A 15,927-nucleotide genomic window follows, 5' to 3' on the forward strand; every position below is an offset into this window, starting at 1 on the left:
CTGAATGGTTCCAGAAGACTGAAAAATTGCAAATGTCAGTCTACTCTTCAAGGGAGAGAGGAAGAAGAAAGGAGACCAACTAAGCCAGTTAGTCTGACCTCAGTGGTTGGGAAGATGTTGGAGTCGATTGTTAAGGATGCTGTTTCGGGATACTTGAAGGCACATGATAAAGTAGGCTGTAGTCAGCATGGTATCTTCAAGGGAAAAATCTTGCCTGAAAAATATGTTGGAAATTTTTGAAGAAATAACAAGCAGGAGAGACAAAGGAGAATCAGTTGATATTGTGAACTTGTATTTTCAGAAGGCATTTGACAAGGTGCTGCACAAGAGGCTGCTGAACAAGCTACGAGCCAATAGTATAACAGGAAAGATTCTAGCATGGATAAAACAGTGGCTGATTGGCAGGAGGCAAAGAGTGGGAAAAAAGGGAGTTTTTTCTGTTTTGTTGCCGGTTTCTAGTGGTGTTCCACAGGGGTCTGTGTTGAGACCAACTCTTTTTACATTATATATCAATTTTTGATTTTGATAATGGAATTGATGGCTTTGTTGTAAAGTTTGCAGACGATACGAAGATAGATAGAGAGGCAGGTAGTTTTGTAGAAAATCAATTGTGATTCAATTTTGTAAAACAATAAAACATGAAAACTTCCAAGGAGGGGTAAATACTTTCTGTAAGCGCTGTATGAAATTATGATCACTACTCCCAAAATACTCCCTCATCAAAATCAAAATTGATCACCTGACCAGGTTCCTTTCTCAGTGCAAGGTCTTATGGTCTCTTACCTAATTGGACTATCAGCACATTATTTCAAGAAATCCTCCTGGATGCACTTAACGAATTCTGCCCATCTAAGGCACTTGCGCTAAGAGAGAACGATTGCATCTTTCCATAATCTGCTTGCATTTGCATTTTTCTAGATACTGCTGGCCATTGGGAGTCCCATCATATTGATCTCACTTTTTCTCTTCCTGTGTTTTGACCATATGGCCTCACCAGATGAGCCTGTCAAGATGACTTTCTCAAGACTAGTTGCCGTTCTCCGTGCTCAGCAATGCAACTACCACATTTCTTTAACATCCGTCCCTAACACAATCTGAAACTTCTAAATCCGGGAAAGTTATACTGACAGACCTGTCTCTCTCAATCCAATTTCTGCAAAGCATAATTTCATGTACTAATTCAGGCTCTAAGCTTATCAACCTCCTTGCATTAAATTAAATACTCCTCAGACCTTCAGTCCCACATGTTCATTAATCTATCCCAGCCTGTGCTTTCTTTTAGACTTACTTGAGCCAACAAGGACCCAATAGTTTAAATCTGCCCAAGTGTCATTGGCACCCTCCTTGCAAGAATCAGGAGATGTAGAGTCAGTATGGATAGAACTGAGAAATTGTAAGGGCAAAAAGACCTTGATGGGAGTTATCTACAGGCCCCCAAACAGTAGCCTGGATATAGGGTGCAAGTTAAATCAAGAGTTAAAATTGGCATGTTGCAAAGGTAATTCTATGGTTGTTATGGGGGAAGGAGGATAGTTATAAAGGAGGATAGTTGAAGCTTCTTTCGGTATGTGAAGAGGAAAAAAATTAGTTAAGACCAAAGTTGGGCCCTTGAAGACAGAAACGAGTGAAATTATTATGGGGAACAAGGAAATGGCAGACGAGCTGAACAAGTATTTTGGATCTGTCTTCTCTCGGGAAGACACAAACAATCTCCCAGATGTAATAGTGGCTAGAGGACCTAGGGTAACAGAGGAACTGAAGGAAATTCGCATCAGGCACAAAATGGTGTTGGGTAAACTGATGGGACTGAAGGTTGATAAATCTGATGGTCTGCATCCCAGGGTACTTAAGAAGGTGGCACTAGAAATCGTGGACACATTGGTAATCATTTTCCAATGTTCTATAGATTCAGGATCAGTTTCTACAGATCGGAGGGTAGCTAATGTTATCCCACTTTTTAAGAAAGGAGGGAGAGAGAAAACAGACAATTATAGACCAGTTAGTCTGACATCAGTGGTGGGGAAGATGTTGGAATCAATTATAAAAGATGTAATAGCGTCATATTTGAATAGCAGTGGCAGGATAGGTCAGAGTCAGTATGGATTTATGAAGGGGAAATCATGCTTGACTAATCTTCTGGAATCTTTTGAGGATGTGACTATGAAAATGGACATGGAAAGCCAGTGGATGCAGTGTACCTGGACTTTCAGAAAGCCTTTGATAAGATCCCACAAAGGAGGTTAGTGTGCAAAATTAGAGCAAATGGTATTGGAGGTAGGGCACTGACATGGATAGAAAATTGGTTGGCAGACAGGAAACAAAGAGTAGGGATTAATGGGTCCTTTTCAGAATGGCAGGCAGTGACTAGAGGGGTACTGCAAGGCTCGGTGCTGGGACCGCAGCTATTTACAATATACATTAATGATTTAGATGAAGGGATTAAAAGTAACATTAGCAAATTTGCAGATGACACAAAGGTGGGTGGCAGTGTGAAATGTGAGGAGGATGTTATGAGAATGCAGGGTGACTTGGACAGGTTGGGTGAGTGGGCAGATGCATGGCAGATGCAGTTTAATGTGGATAAATGTAAGGTTATCCACTTTTGTGGCAAGAACAGCAAGGCGGATTACTATCTGAATGGTGTCAAGTTAGAAAAAGGGGAAGTACACGAGATCTAGATGTCCTTGTTCATCAGTCACTGAAAGCAAGCATGCAGGTACAGCAGGCAGTGAAGAAAGCTAATGGCATGCTGGCCTTCATAACAAGGGGAATTGAGTATAGGAGCAAAGAGGTCCTTCTGCAGTAGTACAGGGCCCTGGTGAGACCACACCTGGAGTATTGTGTGTAGATTTGGTCTCCAAATTTGAGGAAGGGCATTCTTGCTATGGAGGGAGTGCAGTGTAGGTTCACGAGGTTAATTCCCGGGATGGAGGGACTGTCATATGTTGAAAGATTGGAGCAACTGAGGTTGTATATACTGGAATTTAGAAGGATGAGAGGGGATCTGATTGAAACATATAAGATTATTAGGGGATTGGACAATCTAGAGGCAGGAAACATGTTCCCGATGTTGGGGGAGTCCAGAACCAGAGGCCACAGTTTAAGAATAAGGGGTAGACAATTTAGAACGGAGTTAAAGAAAAACTTTTTCACACAGAGGGCTGTGGTTCTGTGGAATGCTCTGCCTCAGAAGGCAGTGGAGGCCAATTCTCTGGATTCTTTCAAAAAAGAGTTAGATAGAGCTCATAAAGATAGCGGAGTGAAGGGATATGGGTAGAAGACAGGAAAAGGGTACTGATTGTGGATGATCGGCCATGATCACAGTAAATGGTGCTGGCTTGAAGGGCTGAATGACCTACTCATGCACGTATTGTCTATTGTCTATTGATAAGTGAAATCAATATGACGGCAAGGATATTAGATGTAGAGTAACTCGCCCTTCTTGTACAGCTCCTATCTTCCCAGAAGGTGAGCCCAAAAGGTCCAGGTATCTGAAGCTCTTCCTCCTGCACCATTTCTTTAGCCATGCAATCAACTGCATTATCTACAATCTGACTGACTAAGAACTTTCTGTTGAGCCAAGACAGCTTCTCCCTAAGTTCAATTCAGACTTCTTCCCCATTTCAACAAATTTTCAGTGAAGACTGGTGACAAGGGACTATATCGGCTTAGAGCACATGACCTTATAAGGAATAAACCAGACACAGAAGGCGCAGTCACTCATCTTGGATGTGATTCTTATGTATTATACATGTGGCTGCTTGGTTTATATAGAAACAACAGATGAAACCAGGATGACATGCATCCAGATCAGAGATGTAGCAATTTCATGGGAACTGAAGTGAAGATCAATTAAGGTGTAAAGGCTCTATAAAATTGCAGGGAAATAAAAGCATCAGCTGTGTATGCTACTTTATTACAGTGTATAACATTTCTTGTACAAATGCATATTGCATGATTTCTGTAATTTCTTGTGACAACCTATGTTACTATTAGAAGTATTTTGCCTTATATTAGCAGGAGAGTTGTCTAGTTTCAATAAACTTTGAATAGGAATTCTAAGTTGTCTATTCTGGCTTTATTCTACTCAGACAGGTTCCAAACACAGATGACAGAGTATATTGGGGAGTATGCTACAACTTTTATTAATTAAAAAAAAAATCACTTCCAGTGCGCTCCTCAAATTGGCATCTGAGTTTGTGTGCTGCTCCAGCTGGATCAGCAGTGCTAGAGTCGGAATTAATTCCGGTAGCTTAAAATATTTTCCTACATTTTTTTCAGATCCGAGACATTCCTTCTTGAAAATACATGGCTATGTGAATATGGAACAAGTTTAAATGAATCTTCATCAAAATCATATTAATTACTATTTAAATAGTGTAAAATAGTAGATTAAAATTATATGTGCAGAACTTGATATAGATTTATCATTTATTTTAATGATATAAACATAATTAATCTTTTATTTATTCAAAGTTAAACAATTAAAGAATTGTATTTTACGCAACAGTCTGATTCATAACATGATTTCTAAGGAAATAATTGCACATTATTAGCAGCTGATGGGCTTCCTTGGTCTTTTTAATAATATTTTAAAATATTATTTAAGTAACTTCTATTTTTTCTTACCACTATAGCTTCTTTGCACTCTTGGTAAAAAAACATTGTAATAATAATTTAGTTGCTGAAGATAATATGAGTATCCCCTCCAGATCCAAGCCCAAAAGTTGAAGCCAGTCCAAGGTGCTGGAAGAAATCGTTCTTTTTCACCATAGATCAGACCACCATTAAATGAATAATAACATCTCACTCCTGAGCCCAGCCTGTTAGGGAATCGGCTTTGGTATGTCCAAAATGTATCTGGAAAAAGAAGTTATTTTACCACATTTAATTTGCTCAAACTGCTCACTTGTCTTGCATTACAACCTACATTAATTCACCTCCAAAATAAGTGCTGCAAGTAACTGACTCTCATTTTAGATAGTTCATCAAATCATCCTTTAACTTATTTACAATAGACAATGATCCTTCAAAGTTTCTTTTCAAAATTTTCATCATTTTATTAATTCCATGAATTCAAGGTTAGGGTCATTTTATTAATTTCATGAATTCGATTGACTAATTATCTAATTGAAATTGACCCTAACCTGATTGGTTTGCTAGTGTTTTTCAGTAGTATTTTTAAAAGTCAATCTCATTGTTGAAAATTTTAGGCCAGATGGGATAAAGGTTTTAATAAATCAGTCATTTGATTTCAGCTGCTGCTGTGAGATTCTGATCTTTCAAGATATCCTGTTAACCATAGGTACTCCAGTATATCCTTAGGTGTCGTTCGTTGTAAACACTAATTTCACTGTATGTTTCAGTAGAAATGTGATATATAAATGAATTTGGATCTCTATCAATAGTCTTTATAGATTTCTTGAATACCATCCTGCATTTCCACATCATATACTCCACGATGATCTGTTGGGTCATTGGTCCCTTAGGGCCATTTCACCATAGTTGTCAGAACCTTCTATTGCCTATTGCCAGACAAGGATCCTGTCTGCATCCTTCCATATCACAATTTTCACTCTTATGAAAATGCTTAAAACTTCTTTCAACCAACTTTTGAAACTTTACCCAATACCTATATTTACCTGTTTCTTTGCATTTTATATTACCATGAGATTTTTAAAGAAATGATTGCAATAAACTCCTACATTTCTATTTTTCCAATTTCATAGAACGAATACTTAGACATTCCTGCTGACACATGATGTAAGTTATTTCTCTCATTAACACAGGAAGATATTTGACTGTTTCAGGTATGTTTTGCTCAACAGATTTAGAAAGGCCCATTCAGCTTGTAAATTATTCCATTTATTTGTTTCTCATCCATAAAAAAACTTAATCAACAAAAATCCACTCATTTCAGTTTTAAAAAAAATCAGCTTGACCCCCTTCACCGTTTCCCATCCCCTTTCCCTCTCATGTTTTCTCCTTGCCTGCCCAGCGCCTTCCTTTGGTGCTCCTCATCCCAACTCCCACCTTTTTTTCTTTCCTCCATGGCCATCTGTCTCTTTCACCATTCAACTTCCCAGCTCTTTGCTTCATCCCTCCTGCTCCAAGTTTTACCTATTGTCTGGTGTTTCTCTTTCCCCTCTCCCCACCTTTCAAATCTACTCCTCAGCTTTCTTTTCTCCAGTTCTGCCAAAGGGTTGTGGCTCGAAACGTTGACTGTCCTTTTTTCCATAGATGCTGCCTGGCTTGTTGAGTTCCTCCAGCAGTTTGTGTGTTTTGCCCAGCATCTAGTCTTTTTGGTTGAGAGTTCAAAATTTTTATCTAAACCTCCTTACCATCCAGGAGAAATAGCTCTTTGGCTCATGGTAGGGTCACTCATGCCAGACAGGTCAAAGGGAAGAAGCCAGACTAAAAGAGGTCCAGGTTTGAGAGTTCAGTTCGGGGCTAACAACTCTGACTGGTCAAACAAAACTACTATAGAAACAGCAACGAAGACTCCTTCTAGATCTGTGTGTGGTGGTATTCCTGACACTCTACCTGAGACTTGCACAGTTTTCAGGGACAGAAATGGTAGACCTTCATTTCTGCCCTGAACAGCAGTGGCATAATGGGCTGTAATTTCAACCACTAATTCCATAAAAATAAGTGAATGAGAGATAGGGTCATTAATTTCTGCTGGGATTACATGCAATTGAAACAAAATCAGATTGCATATTTGGGAATGTGTAATGCTAATTGACATGCAGTTAAAAGCTGTTTTTCATTTTAAATCTGGTCGGAGGATCGAAGTTTTTGGATGGACGGACCCAGTGTCGGCTGTGGTTGGGTGCTTCCAATGCTTCGGCAAGTTGTCAGTGCCTGGAGGTTTATGGCAGAGAGAGTTTCTCCCTTTTGCCGCCTGCTATCCGGGACTCGGAAGTCGATCAGGACTTGAGACTTTTTTTTAACGTGCCTATTGAAGCACCTTCAATTACTCCAGAAGACTGAGGTTTGGTAAAATACTGAAAGGCTTTTATTCGCTGTACAATACGACCTCCACAGTGAGTGTCTGCCCCCGGACTGAGGGGGAGGGGTAAGGCAAACACCTTTATACAGGACTCTGTGGGAGGAGCCACAGGGGCAGTCAGCGGAGGGGTGTGTCCAGACAGGTAACCGAGTTACAACATATATACATGGTTTACCACGCCTATGGTCTGTTCTTTATCAAATTATGGTATTGCTTTGCGCTGCTGTAACTATTTGTTATAATTATGTGGTTCTGTCAGAGTTAGTTTTTGGTTTGTCCTGTTTTTCTGTGATATCACTCTGGAGGAACATTGTATCATTTCTTAATACATGTATGCATTTCTAAATGACAATAAAAGAGGACTGCGTGTTCTCATAATCTAAATCCCTCAACTAACATCCTTTCCATTATACTTCTTACAGCAGAGAAGATTAAAAAAGTCTCTGATCAGAGGACACAAACTTAGACTAAATGGCAAAAGGCAAAGTAGTGGTATGCAGGAGAAGAATTTTGAATATGTGACTTGAAAGTGGTGGAAATAGGTTCAAACCTAATTTGAAGTGGGACAATGTGCACAGGTGTGGAAGAGTAGAGTAGAGGAGTGTATTTGATGGATTGCCCTTGTTATGTTTGTTCTTTGCAAAGACAAACAGCACGGGTAAAAACACTAGAACTATTTTATTTACCAACTTACAGCAACATCGTTAGCTCCAGCTGTAGCATGTGTGACAAGCTCACCTGCATCATTTCCAGTTCTGGGTAAACCACCCACATTGCCCACTAGGAAATTATATTGTTCTGCATCTGGTGTGTTTGTGTTGGCCTGATGTCTATTGAACCCTAGTCATACTAGTTTTTGAACAGTTGTACAGAAATATAAATGCTTAGGCTGAAAGCTGTAACTTGAAAGCATGTGGAACATAGTCTTTCCACTCAAGGTTCTGAGCCTGAAGGCATAAGCGATATATTATAATAAATATTGAAACATCTGGAAGTAGCACAGGCAATACACATTGCATGTGCAATAAACACCATTTCTGCATGTTTCTTCTATTCAGAGTTTCTTGCATTATTTTTGATCACATGAACACGAAATAAGGAAATTAATCATTACCTTGAGTTCCTTTAACTTCAAATCCATAATACTTTATGATTTGTCCCCATGTAAAGGAATTATCAAAAATAGCCTGCCAAATTGAGCAGGGACAAGGCGAAGTGTAGAAGCTCCAATATGGGAAAGGTTCACTTAAATACCAATCAACACATTTTTGTCTTGGGTTTCTTGTATGTATGTTATTTCTTTCCAAACGGTAAGCCCACTGTCCATTTTTACCTATGAAGAGGAAGATTGCACAGATTAAAAGAGGAAGACTATTCAAAATTAAATTATAGCCATATAACAGCAGAGTAGAAGCTGTCCTTGAAACTAAAAGGATGTGTTTTCAAGATTTTCTGTTTTCTGCCCAATGACAGAGAGAAAAAGAGAAATTTTTTGGAGTGGGTACCTTCCACTCTATCACTAAAATTGACTTGGGCCATGTTTGACTTTTCTTTCCCTTCCTGGATTGCTTTGTTTCAATCTCAGGCGATAAACTATTGATTGACAAATATTATAAATCTACTAACTCCAAAAGCTTCACTAATTACAGGCTGCCCCCAATTTACAAGCTCTCAATTTATAGATAACCCATTCATATATGCAGGAGAGCACACATCATCTCTGAATTTCATGGCTGCATTTCTACAAGTACCTGGGGGTGCACCTGGATGACAGACGAGTAGTGCACCAACATAGAGGCTGTGTACAAGAAGGGCCAGAATCACCTCTATTTCCTGAGGAGACTGAGGTCCTTTGGAGTATTCACCCCTCTCTTTCAGATGTTCTACCAGTCTCCTGAATCTTCTATGCAGTGGTATGCTGGGGCAATGGCATCAAAACATGTGAAGCCAACACACTCAATAAGCTGATTAGAAAGGCTGGCTCTGTTATAGGAGACAAACTAGACACACTGGAGGATGTGGTAGAACAAAGGACCCTACGGAAAATCCTGGCAATTCTGGACAATGTTTCTCACCCTCTGCATGCCATCTTGGCTGAACAGAGCAGCACTTTTAGTCATAGACTAAGACAACTGTGCTGCTCCAAAGAGCACTGTATGAGGTTATTCTTACCCTCAGCCATTAGGCTCTATAGTTAATCAACCTATAGGCAGGGAAGTGATGCCCGCCCTCCTGTTAGACTGTTTGTGGTAACTTATTTTTTTATTTTTACTTACTTCCCTTCTAATATTTGTATATTTTATATCTGTGCACTTATAATGCTACAGTGACACTTTGGGATCAATAAAGTATCTATTTGTCTATCTATCTCTATCTATCAATCCTCACTGTTTTGGTTATGAGCAGCTCATAGGAATTGAGCACTGTGAGAGGATCTCTACACTTTTTCCCATCCTGCCTCTTATAAAGATGCCATCACTTTCTCCCAGATTCTCCGTGTTTGTCACATCTGCTCACAGACTGAGGCCTTCCATTCCAAAATATGTGTAATGTCATCTTTTTCATAGGATATAGTTCGTCCCTTCTATAAGACCATCAGACACAGGAGCAGAGTTAGGCCATTTGGCCTATAGAGTCTGCTCCACCAGTCCATCAAGCCTGATTTATTATCCCTCTCAACCCCATTCTCCAGTCTTTTTCTCGTAGTCTTTGATGCCCTTAATAATTCAGAACCTATCGACCTCCACTTTAAATATACAAAATGACTTGGCTTCTAAAGCCATTTGTGGCAATGAATTTCATAGATGCATCACCCTTTGGCTAAATAAATTCTTCCTCATCTCTGTTCTAAATAGATGTCCTTCTATTCTGAGGCTGTTCCCTCTGGTCCTAGACTCTCTGCGTCTACTATGTCTACTGTGGTTGAAACAGCTTTTTCTCATAATTCCTTCATATCTTGTACTCCTGCTCTCATCCCTTCTGCACCCCACCGAACAGAACAGTGATAGGAGTCTCCCAGTCCTCACCCTTCACTATAATAGCTTGTACATCCAGCATATCACCCTTCATCACTTCCACCAGCAGCAGGATCTACCACCAGCCATTTCTTCCCGACTCCACTCTTTTCTGCCTTGCTCTGTGACTACCTAATCTGCTCACCCCCCGACCCACTCTCCCTGACTCTTTCCCCCTGCAACTGTAATATATTCAACACATATTCCTTGATATTCTCCCTCACCACTGTCTCTATGCTCATCCTCTCCTCCTTCCCGATTCCACCTTCACTTGTTTTGTTTGTTCCCATCTATCATCCATTGACCTCTGTCTCTTAACTCCATCCTTCCCTTCCCCACCTTGCTCCATCTGACCACAATCCTTCACCACTCCGCAGTCCATCTATCACCCACCAACCTCTATCTCCCAGTTCCACCCTCCCTTCTCTGCCTTGCTCAATCTGAACATTATCCTTCATCATTCCAATCCATCTATCACCCACCAACCTCTGTCTCCCAATTCCCCCTTCCCTTCTCTACCTTGCTCAATCTGACCATCATCCTTCATCATTCCAATCCATCTATCGCCCACCATCCTCTGTCTCCCAGTTTCACCCTTCCCTTCTCTACCTTGCTCAATCTGACCATCATCCTTCACCATTCCACAGTCCATCTATCACCCATTAGCTCACCACTCCCCTCCCCTCTATCTTTCCTCTCCACTCTCAGTTCTGATGAAGGTTCGAGACCTGAATCTTTGATAATTCTTTTACACAGAATTCTTTTATCTATCATTTTCCATCACTATTTTAAAGGTAATAGAATTATGGTTGTTCCCTAACTGCTCTCCCACTTACTTGCCCAGCCTCATTTCCCAAGAGTTCACGTGCTATTATCCCCTCTCTAGCAGGGTCATCTACAGAATGCAGGACAGAACTTTCCTGGGCACACTTAACAAGTTCTGCCCCACTCCCTTAGTCCCAGTGAATTTTGCATCATCATCATCATCATATGCCATGTTGAATAATGTGGGCTACCATGGTCTCTATCTATGGCCATGATTGTCCTTGGCAAATTTCTGTCCAGAACTAGTTTGCTATTACCTTTTTCTGGGCAGTGTCTTTACAAGATGGGTGACCTCAGCCATTGTCACTACTCTTCTGGGATTGTCCGCCTGACATCAGTGGTCGCATAACCAGGACTTGTAATATTCACCAGCTGCTCATACAACCTGCTCCCCTAGCTTCACATGACCCTGATCGGGAAGCTAAGCAGGTGCTATACCTTGACCAAGGGTGACCTGCAGGCTAGCAAAGGGAAAGAGAGCCTTACGCCTTCTTTGGTAGCTACATATCTTCACCTCACATCTCAATATTCAGTATTAGGGTAGTTAAAATCAGCTTTTGTCACAGCCATATTATTGCCTAAGTTGTCTGTCATCTCTTAGCATATTCATATATCTGATCAAAAACATTCTCTCATTTCTGAGGTGAAAGTTACAATTTTCAAGCAAAATTGTAACTCACAAAAGCTAATATCTATGAAATAATTAAGTGTAGGGAAGAATTTCAATGCTTTATCTGTTACAATGACACAAGAGTGTATTATTACTGAGTAACACTCTAATCATTGATTAGGGAGTAATAATGCCAGTGTTCATCATAGATATAAGAGAAGAAACCCCAAGATTGTATTGTTGAAAGAACATATTCAGTTACGATCAAATTATCATTGCAAGCATTAGCAGCTAAAACAAATTGCTGAACATAATTTCATTAGCATATTTTACAAATCTATATGACATTATTCAAGAGAACAGCCTCGACGGATGACAGACCCTTTAAAACAGTGGTCCCCAACCACCGGGCCGTAGACTGGTACCAGGCCGCAAAGCATGCGCTACCGGGCCACGAGGAAATGATATGAGTCAGCTGCACCTTTCCTCATTCCCTGTCACGCCCTCTTTTGAGCTTGAACGCACGCGAGGTCATTACCCGCGCGTCATCCATGTCAGCGCGGGAAGGAGATCAACTTCTCGAGCTTGCAAATGACGGCGGGCTGAAAAGTATGTTTGACATAACATCTCTACTGGCATTCTGGATCAAAGTCAAGGGTAAATATCCTGAGATAGCCACGAAAGCACTGAAAACGTTGCTTCCATTTCCAACATATCTCTGCAATGAATGCAACGAAAACTAAATTGCGGAATAGAGTGGACATAAGGAACCCCCTTCGAGTATCGCTGTCTCCCATCACCCCTCGATGGCTCCATCTTGTTGCAGGGAAACAAGTGTTCAGCCCAGGGCTCCCACTGATTCAGCGATACTGGTGTGTTGCAATGATTTTATATATTCATACTGGGAAAATATGTGCTGTGTGTTTAATATCCAAACGTTACTTAAAATGTTTTGATGCTATTGACTTATAAGTGAGTTATATAACCATATAACAATCACAGCACAGAAACAGGCAATCTCGATCCTTCCAGTCTGTGCCAAACGCTACTCTCACCTAGTCCCACCGACCTGCACTCAGCCCATAACCCTCCATTCCTTTCCTGTCCATATACCTATCCAATTTGTCTTTAAATGATAATATCGAACCTGCCTCTACCACTTCTACTGGAAGTTCGTTTAACACTTACTTCAAGCTCCCCTGCCCTCCCCTGATAATTGACTTATCACTATATTCATGTGAGGAAAATATGTGCTGTGTGTTTAATATTAAATTCGTTAGATAAAACCTTTTAGAAACGAAATTGAGTGTATTAGCCACTTATCACCTATATTTTAGTCGTGATTAATACCGCCCCCCCCCGATCGGCACGTACACACATGTGCAGGTGACGCATGCGCACAGGTGCCCGCGCAAGGCTTCATGGTCATTGTAGTCTTTCTCGAGGTAAACAACGTATTTGACTGCTAACCTTGTCCGTTGGCAACCCTACCCCCTCCGACCCCGGGTTCGGCCGGTCCGCAGTGCAAAAAAGGTTGGGGACCCCTGCTTTAGAAGAGTGATGTATCCATGGACCCAGTTGCATTTACTTTTACCATTAACATGTCTCACCTGTTTTATGTCCAGGATATTTATCAGGACGGTAGATTTTTTCAGGTGGTACAAAAAATCTGGTCTGAGGGTCATTAAAGAAGAAGGATGTAGATTCACTATAAATAGAAGCAAGCAAAATAGTATCAATTTATTATACAATGAACGTGAGCCAAGCAGAAAAGGATTGACGAAAGCTCAATTGAATGAATATTCCGGATAAATAATTCATTATGGTAAAGGGCCTAAATGCCAAGAAATAGTAGTCACAAGTTAGATTTTTATTTCAATTGTTCTCTGTCACCTCAAATGATACAAATACAACAATGGCCAGGATTTTGGAGTCACTATAAACTTTGATGAAAACAGCATCAACTTGCAGAAGTTGCTGGGGGATTTCTTCTGTGAAATGCCCTTCATTATCATTGCAATTGTAAATTTGACATCCTCTGAAATTGTCAAGACTACCCCATCCTCAAGATCACAAAATAATCAAATGATAGGTTACGCTATATCCCCAGATAATCTGATCTCCTACAAATATTTTGGAATATTCCACGAAAAGTTTAAAACATGTAACCAATTTGAAAAATCTAAATTCACATGCCATTCATTAAATGTTAATGAATGTTATAATATAATTAAACACTTCATAAATAAGCAATTTAAATTCTCCTCTCTTGGTCTCTGACAACCATTCTCTTCTATTAAAATCAAAGGGGAAACGCCTGGCAAATCCTCTGATCTGAATTCAGGCTTTAACTAGATTGGCAGAGGGATAGATCATGAGCAATGGAGAGGCTGGCAGGAAGTTGGGAGATCATTCTGTAAGCAGCAAGGGAATATTTAATATTCAGGATAGTGGGGAACACGAGGCGAGAGGAAAGAATGCTGTTTTAAATTGCATTGATTTCAATGCAAGAGGCTTAACAGGTAAGGTGGCAGAACACATGGTGTGGATTATTTCTAGGATATTATTGTTGCAACCAAAACATAGCTGAGAGAAGGACACGACTGGCAGCATAATGTTCCAGGATACAGATACTACCAGTGTGACAGAGGTATGGGCACAGGAAGAGGGGAGTTACCTCTTTAACAGAGTGGACATAACAACAGTGCTTTGAGAGGATACTCCTGGAGGATCATCCAGTGAGGCCAAATGTGTAAAACATAGAGACAAGAAGGGGTCAGTTGTTATTTCTAAGTATTACCCATTTAACCTCACAGGATAAAGTATAAAAGGTGCCTTGATAATCAATGGGAATTAGAGGAGCAGATGTGTAGAGAGACAGCAGATAGTTGTAAAAATGTTGGGGGCAAATTAATGGAAGATTTTAACTTCCCTAATATTGATTGGGCTTCCTTTAGTGCAAAGGGCTTGGATGGGATGGTACTTATTAAATGCATCCAAGAAGTTCCCTTAATCTATAAACAGAGTGGCCTAAGGGAGAGGGTGTAACAGTTGAGCTCGTCTTAGGGAATGAGGTAGACCAGACGACTGAATTGTTAGCCAGGGAGCACTTCGGGTCCAATGACCATAAACCATTTTAGTTTGAAAATATTTATGCTGAAAGATAGTGTGGGTCCACAGGTTAAGGTCCTAAACTGAAGCAGGACCAGTCTTAGAGGAATGACACTGGATCTTGCAGAGGTTGATTGAGTGAGGCTTTTTTTTTGGTAAGGGGATGAGGGGATGAGTATGAGATTTTTAAAAAGTGTGATCTGAAGAGTCCAGGAACAGCATGTTGCTGTTAAAGTGGAGGGCAAGGCTGACAAGTTCAGGAAACCAGAGCTGATGGAAGATATGGAAGCTCTGGTCAGGAAAAGGAAGGAGGCAATTAAGAACCAGTGAAATCCCTCGATGATCATACGTGTAGGAATACATTTCAGAGGGAAGTCAGCAAAACAAGGGTATGAGATGAACCTGATAAGCAAGGTTAAGAAAAATTCCAAGAGATTCTATAGTTAGATAAAGAGTGAAAGTGTGGCTAGGGTAAGAATAGATCCTCTTAAAGTTCAGCAGGACCATCAATGAGTGGAGCTACAGAAGATGGGTGAGATTTTGAATGACTATTTCTCATTACTATTCATCAGATAAATAATGGATGCTATAGAAATGAGGAAAGTAAGTGATGTTGTCCTGGACTGCATTCAAATTACCAGGGAGGCATTACTGGCAGCTTTAAAATGCATTAAGATGGATAAATAACCTGACCGGGTGCACCCTTGAACTTTGTGGGAAGTTCGGGGAGATATTGCTGAAATCCTTACATAGATATTTGCTTCGTCTTTAACTACAGATGAAGTTCCAGAACTTCACCAGTGGCTCAATTTAGTACAATTATTTAAGAAAGACAGAAAATTTAAACCAGGGAACTGCAGGCCAGTGATTCCGACCTCAGTGGTGAGTATTTACTGGAGGAGCTTCTGAGGGACAGGAAGAATCAACATTTATCAACATGGTCTAATTAGGGATAGGCAGCATTGAGTTGTGCATGGGAAATTGTGATGGACCAATTTGAAGGGATAGTTTTTGAGGGGATAATCCAGATGAGAGAACGGGGTACGGCAGTGGACGTTGTGTATATGGACTTTAGCAAGGGCTTTGACAATGGTAAAATAATCTGGAATGTGAGATTGTATGTGATACTGGAAGACATGGCAAATTGGATTCATAATTAGCTCAATGATAGGAAGTAGAGGGTGATGGTAGATGGCTGCTTTTCAGTCTAGAGACTTGTGACTATTAGATAGATAGATACTTTATTGATCCCAAAGGAAATTACAGCGTCACAGAAGCATTACAAGTGCACAGATATACAAATGCTGGTAGAGAAGTAAGAAAGAATTAAAAAAAGTTACCTCAAACAGTCTAAC

At 40.3% G+C, this 15,927-nt stretch overlaps 1 protein-coding gene across 2 annotated transcripts in view; it reads right to left on the minus strand.

Annotated features, from left to right (window-relative positions):
• Window positions 1-15,927, minus strand: part of LOC134345238 (uncharacterized) — a 192,641-nt gene that overhangs the window by 111,599 nt on the left and 65,115 nt on the right. For both annotated transcript variants that reach the window (XM_063045582.1, XM_063045581.1), the window contains 3 exons: window positions 13,072-13,169; window positions 8,127-8,345; window positions 4,630-4,860 (listed from right to left, as the gene is read on the minus strand). In XM_063045582.1, coding sequence (XP_062901652.1) covers window positions 4,630-4,860; window positions 8,127-8,345; window positions 13,072-13,169 — 548 coding nt within the window. The remainder of the gene's footprint in view (window positions 1-4,629; window positions 4,861-8,126; window positions 8,346-13,071; window positions 13,170-15,927) is intronic.

Source organism: Mobula hypostoma, chromosome 4 (assembly GCF_963921235.1).
Source record: "Mobula hypostoma chromosome 4, sMobHyp1.1, whole genome shotgun sequence".
In the NCBI taxonomy this organism is placed as follows: Eukaryota; Metazoa; Chordata; class Chondrichthyes; order Myliobatiformes; family Myliobatidae; genus Mobula; species Mobula hypostoma.